Source organism: Puntigrus tetrazona, chromosome 8, assembly GCF_018831695.1.
Source record: "Puntigrus tetrazona isolate hp1 chromosome 8, ASM1883169v1, whole genome shotgun sequence".
In the NCBI taxonomy this organism is placed as follows: Eukaryota; Metazoa; Chordata; class Actinopteri; order Cypriniformes; family Cyprinidae; genus Puntigrus; species Puntigrus tetrazona.
In genome coordinates this window covers 1,170,649-1,177,500 of record NC_056706.1, presented here as the reverse complement: position 1 = coordinate 1,177,500, position 6,852 = coordinate 1,170,649, and the positions used below count along the sequence as shown (strand labels likewise).

The window sequence follows — 6,852 nt, the reverse complement described above, 5'->3', positions numbered from 1 at the left end:
AACATGCAGTTCTTTCAGAGCGAGAGCAGCACAACATCAGCCGCCATTCAGCTGCCTTTCATTCAGACTATAGGCTAAGATTTCCAAGTAGAATTTCTGCTTTACATTTTTATAGCAATTTTAGTTTTAGAGCATCACATTAAACTAGGGCTGACAATTAGTTCCAATTAATCACATTCAAAATAAAAGATTGTTTACATAATATACGTGCATGTACTGTGTATATGTATTTTGTATAAACACACACGTGTATATATTAAGGAAATATGTATTTATATTTACTAGTACAGTCAAATGGTGATTAATTGCATCCAAAACAAGTGTTTTTGTTCACATAACGAGTGTGTACTGTGTATATTTAATATGTATATATACACAACTCAAATTCCAGAAATGTTGGGATAGTTTTTGAATTTTAACAGGAATTTCAATCACACGAGCTAATGTTTTATTCAGAGAACATAACAAATGTTTAAAGAGAGATATTTTACACTTTTATCTGGTAAATGAGCTCTTTTTAAGTGTGCCGTCTGCTACAGATCTCGAGTCGGAGTCAGAATAAAGGTCTGAAAAAGCGAGACATTTTGAAACATCTAGCGACTGATTCAGGCTCGTGATTAGAAAGAGACGTCTTAGAGACGCAGAGACTCTCAGAAGTAAAGAGGGAGCGATCGATCTGAGGAAGAGTGTGTAAAAAGATCATCTACTGAAGATCTTCAGGTCTCAGACGACACTCGTCACATGATTCTGAATGAGCTCAGGAATACTTCCAGAAACCTCTGTCGGTAAACACAGTCCTCCGAGACGTCTGCAGACGACAAACTAAAGCTCTGTCGTGAAGAAATGAAGTGAACACGTGTCCCGAGGAACAAGGCTCATTTAAGATGGACTGTTAATGTATAAAGAAAGAAATCATAAGCTTTTTTAACTAGTTTGCTTAAATCTACAAATGTAAACCTTACAATAAAATGCTATGGTTAATACTGCATCTTTTTTTATTTATAAAAAGTTTATTTATAGTTATTTTCCAATCTTTTTTTAATTATAACAAAAAATAACCCCCCAAAAAATTGCTTATTATTTCTGTGCAGGAGAGACTTGATGTTGTTTCCACATAAAAGGAAATAAACCAGTATCAGCATTGGTAGGAACAAAAATCAGTTGAAAAATATCAGCATTTCAGATATCGGCAAAAATTCTATATCGTGCATCACCAGCTGAAAGGTATATAAAGTTTTTAAGGCCAATTCACAGCACACACACTAATGCCAACAAACAGCTACGAACGAGTGTGTTGAAGATGAGTGTGTGTTGAAGATCAGTGTGTGTGTGTGTGTGTGTGTGGTGTTGGTTGGAGTGTGTTTACACCCGACTGAACATGTTTTATTGGTGTTTGTTGGGTCGTGGAATGTCTGAACAGAGTTTTCCACCGAATAACAACAAACTCTGATGTAATCTGAGCCGGGCACGTTCACTTAAAGCGTGCTTTTACCCACAGCGACAAAATACAACTTCTATTGATTCTAATCAGTCAGCCTGTCTATACATCTGTCCCGTCAGGTGTGTATTTCTGAAGAACAGTACTAAACCACAGACTGAAGATACTACAGCAGCATGACTTTCACCAGATCTTTCACCTGAGAGAACATTGATAGCATCGTTACATGAACGTAATAATGAGACGTCTTCACGCTGCCCCCCGATAAACATGACCCCCGTCACAACTCTTCTGAGACCGGGAGACAACTGCAACGCTTTAATACAAGACAGGAAGAGGAAACAGATACGTAGAGAATCCAGGGGCAGTCCATGGCATGACTTTACCCAAAAGGGCAAGACAGAGCCACAATCCAAATATCAGGCCGAGATTAGAACAAACACAGAAAAACAGGACCAGGCCGTGAACTGAGTGTGTGTTAAACACCGTGTGTGATGTCGTTCAGGTGAGTGTGTGTTTGGTGACGGCTGTGTGTAGTGTTTGATGGGAAATGAGGTCCAGGGAGAAACAGTTTGTGTGTCGTGATTATTACGAGGGATTTCTCCTGTAGCTCAAAATGAAAGCTTTCTTCCAGCACGCTCACAGATATACAGATATACTGCACTCATTATCTGTAGAAGTAGACTATTTGTAGAAGTTAAAACCGTACATTTTATTGTTATATCAAGAATCATTAGGATATTAAGAAAAGCTCATTTATGGATGGGGTTCTGGTTCCTCTGTCTTCTTTGTTGGGGACACTTAACTTCTAGTGATTTAACGTAGAATTGATTCCAGAGACCGTCTCTGCATTTAATAACAGATTGTTCACTCTCTTCATTATACATCCCTGTCATTATACTCTTCTACTTTATTCTGTTCAGTGCTTTGATGAAACCTGTGTTGATAAAAGCGCTATAGAAATAAAAATGATTGATTGATTGACTTTTTGCTCCCTCAGATTTTCTTATAGTTGTCTCTCAGACAAATATCGTCTGATCAATGCCGATGTCTTTCAGATGCTGTATAAGAGCCGCCCCTCAAGGCCTGTCTGAGTGTGTGTCCTGCGTGAAGGGGACTTACATACGGCGTCCTCTCGCCGAACTTGCTCCAGAAGGTCATCTTGACGCTGTTGCGGTGCCCGGTGCGCTGGTCGAAGGTCTGGCAGGTCTGGAAGGGCGGGCTGTAGAGGTGCAGGCTGACGGCCGTCTCCGTGTGGCTCACGTTCTCCACCCGATGAAGGCCGAGGGAGTCTGAAACACAGAGCTAGCGGTCAGATCTCCTGAGCTCTCTCCTGATCTCGGCCGGATCTCGGCTCTCTCACCGTTGATGTAAGCGCACTGGTTCTCCAGCAGCACCTGCTGGGTCTTCTGCTTCATGCCGGCCTGCAGCTTGCGGTCGGGCCAGTCGAAGAGCGTCTCCTTCAGCTGACCCTGGAGCAGCTTCAGGAAGCAGTGGGAGTCTGTGTGATCGTGGATGCTGCTGCAATCACGCCAGACACAGGCACTTTAAGAAACGCAGCGCTTGCTTTCTGTCGGATTAATAACTATTTAAAAGGGGAGTCTTTTGGTGTAACAGCTGCTTATTACATCTTCATTATCATACTGTACTTACAGGCCGAGCTTTATGGAAAGTGACTAATAAAGCTACGTTACGATACGAACCAATCAGAGGCATTAAATGGCGTTGGATTGTTGGGCTTTGAATGCAGTTTTCTTAGATATACGTTTAGTAGCAGCTTATTACTATTAATGTATGAATCAAACAAAGTAAAAGCTTTTAAATAAAACCGAGCAACATATTTTAAGTAATGCATCGCTTGATAAACGTCGACAAAGGCTCGCACATTTTAAAATTTATTTAGCAAAATATCTTACTTTGACAAATATAACAATTGTAAATACATAAATAAGAGAATTAAGACGTCACTAAAAGTATGCTTAAGTTTAGAAAATTCCTTAAAAGTGTAATTAAGAATACATTTAATACATTTGTACTTTTTATAAATATATTAAAATGCATTTCAATAGTTTTTTAGTGCTCTTCAAACAAGCATGCTGGGAAAGCACATGCATTATAAACATACTGCTTGAATGTGAAGTAGATTTAGTAACTTAAAGAGTATAAGACCTCTAATCTTCTGTTTCTTCACGGTTTCTTTTCATCTCATCAAGAAATAGGTCTGTCACGCTTTTTTCTGACTGACTGAAAAAAGCATTACAACAAAACCTTTATTCTCAAAAGATTAATGTTAATAACATCAGTATTGTGTGACTATGAGTATAGTGTGTGTTAGCTGTAGACTTTAATATCTGTACAGTCTGATCGTCTCATCATTCAAGTTTCATATTCGTTCTTTTAATCTAAAAAGCAAATGTTTTTTGTCTTTAAAACACAAATCCCAGGCTGTCTGTACTCAGATGCATATTTAAAACTGGAATATCATTTATTCTGGGACTGAATCTTTATGTTTACAGACGTGACGTAAACGAAAACCCAATTAATAGAAAACATTACAACAAACTACTCCGGTGTGAATCAGGTTCAAGTGAGACCATAGTTATGTACTTAGGATCATTATTAACCAAAAAAGTTAGGGACTGCAGCTTTAATGAATTAATTACGCTGATTACCCACTAACTCTTTATTTTAAGGTGCCCTCTTCACATACGTTACATAACAATAAATGATGCTTAAATATATGCAAGTAATCCTAACCATACAGTGAGTACATGCTTCTTTAATATTACTCAGTACTTACATGTATAATTAAACTGTAACAAGGACACACACACACACACACACACACACACACACACAATCAATCAATCAATCAATCAATCAATCATTTTTATTTATATAGCGCTTTTAACAACACAGGTTGCATCAAAGCACTGTACAGTATAATGCACACACACACCGTTTCTGAAAGCTGATTATCAAACATCAGAAACACACACACACTGATTCTCAGACGCTGACCACACTCTCTGTAACACACACACACACACACACACACACACACAGTCACACACACACACACAGTCACACACACACACAGTCACACACACACACACACACACACACCTCGAGCAGAAATTAATATTATGACAAACGCTTGCAGATGAGAAACCTAGAAGTTTGTGCTTCATTTTGCAGGTTTTTTGTATTTTGTGTGAAGTTCTTGGATTAAAAGAAGCAAAGTTTTGAAAGTATGTGTAATAACTATAAATGATGCATAATTACATGCAAGTAACCCTAACCATAAAGTAAATGTAATTAATTAATATCACTCAGAACATATTTAGTTGCATACATTGTTACAAGAACATCTTAAAATGAAAAGGTACCCAAATAATTGAATCCTTTCATCTTCTTTCTTTGAGTTAAAGTGTGTCACACACACAGAAAACATATTAATATTTCCAGTGTTTTAAATCGTGTTTGTGGAAATAAAATAGGAGCAAAGTAATGTTCAATAACATAACAGATGTGTAAGAATTTAATAACATGTTTATCCTGACCTTTATAAACATAAAGAACAAGTGATCATACTAAAATCTATTTTTAATCTAAGTGATTAATCAGTTTTTAATCCAAGTGATTAAAAACTGATAAAGGGGTCAAATCTAGAGGTTTAAAGGAAATTGGCAAAGATTGAGAAAATAACTTTAAATAAAGTTTTGATATCATTAGTATTAAAGAAAAAATTTAACTGTGATATTTTATAGAAATAATTCTTGTTCGTAAGATATAATTATGAGTTATAAAGTCCAAATCTGAAAAAAAAAGAGTATTAATTTTATATCATTAATTTCATTAATATCATTAATATTTGTGTTTATATCTCACTGTAACAAAAAAAGGAAGAGATAAAAAGTTGCATTTCCTTTTTTTCTTCTTTCTTCTTTATTCTAGCTGGAAAAGACTTTGTCATATCGACGGCTCGGACACTAAACGACATTTTAATGGCAGTCTTCTGTAAATCATTACACAAAAATCATTTTTACTAAGAAGAAAAATCTAATTAATCAGGATTCTAATGTTCTGATGCTTGAAAACAGCTTTTAACCTTCGACCCTTGATTCATCCAGACAAGATCTTTAAACAAATCGGTTCAAATGAATCGTACAAACAATCTGAATATACTATATAATATAATGCAGCAGCTGAACGGACGCTTTTAGCTGCATTGAATCAACTGTTTTCTTTTCTTTCCTTTTTGTTCATATTCCACCGTGAATAATATCTTACGCTTTTATGAGGTGACAGCGTTATTTAATCTGTGATTGAATCTGCTCCGCTTTGCATTTATTAAAGGCTTTGCGTGTTTTATCAGTCTTTATGACCCGACTAATCACAAGACATTGGACTCTATTATCAGGCCACTATCTGTCTGTTAATATCTCTAATTCATTGACGCATGTTCAGTCATTGATCCTCTCGTGATTCCAGGCTTCTGAAGTTTAAAAGGTGAATACAGAGCAAACACAACATGTGATGAAGTACCTGCCGTGTCCTTCACCCCAGCACAGAATCATCAGGTTAAACTTCCCGTTTCCCTCGTCCACCAGATTCCGGGTGTATCTGTGAACACACAGGGACTTTCATCGGCTCAATGCGCACTCTATGACATCTTTTATCCGAAGTTTGTTTTATTCTGTTTAAAGAGGTAAAGTTTTGGAAACGTGTGTAAAACGCAGCGCTGATGTTCATGAGAGTCCAGGATCAGCAGGAATGTGATGCAGGACTCTGTTTATCTGGGAACGTTTGATGAAACCGCAGGGTGTGCGTCAGGAGCCGGGCTCTGATTGGCCCGCGGCCTCCCCGCCCCCCGGGAGCGAGGCCACGCCCACTGGCAAAAACATCAGCGGAGGCAAAACTCCAGCGCAGCGCATCCAGTGAAAAACAAGAGAAAAAACTAAACACCTCGTTCAGAGCAGGCAACGGCAGGCCTGTGACTCCTCGAGGCCCCTCGAAGCAAGAGCGATGTTTGCAGTGGATTTAAAACCGGTTCAGTGTTTAAATCGGACTCGAAACGTGTGCGACATAAACATTTAACATCTTCACTTAATATGCATTTCTCAATGACGCTCGTAAACTAAACCCTTGTGATTGTGAGCCAAACGCATGATTAATTATTAACAGTAATAAATAATCTGATGATAATTACCTGTACTGGTCAAATTTAGCGTATTTCATCCACTCGTGAGGTTTGCTTTCGTAGGACTCCATGATGCTCTGCACCTCCTCCACATTGACGCTGTCACTTTCAAAGATCTTGTGCAGAGTTTTGATCAGATCGTCCAGAGTTTCTGGCTTGTCGAGCTCGGTGTGCTCCATGTCGGTGCTGTGGCGCTGTGTTTGAGTCCGAG

General features: G+C 38.1%; 1 protein-coding gene across 2 annotated transcripts in view; it reads right to left on the bottom strand.

Annotated features, from left to right (window-relative positions):
- Window positions 1-6,852, bottom strand: part of cdo1 (cysteine dioxygenase, type I) — an 8,023-nt gene extending 1,171 nt beyond the window's left edge. Inside the window, exons 1-4 of one of the 2 annotated variants that reach the window (XM_043247376.1) lie at window positions 6,651-6,851; window positions 5,987-6,064; window positions 2,802-2,959; window positions 2,561-2,730 (exon numbers count right to left, since the gene is read on the bottom strand). In XM_043247376.1, the coding sequence (XP_043103311.1) occupies window positions 2,561-2,730; window positions 2,802-2,959; window positions 5,987-6,064; window positions 6,651-6,820 (576 nt within the window). In that variant the 5' untranslated portion in view covers window positions 6,821-6,851. Of the gene's footprint in view, window positions 1-2,560; window positions 2,731-2,801; window positions 2,960-5,986; window positions 6,065-6,650 lie in introns of both variants that reach the window. The other variant, XM_043247377.1, reaches the window with a different exon arrangement.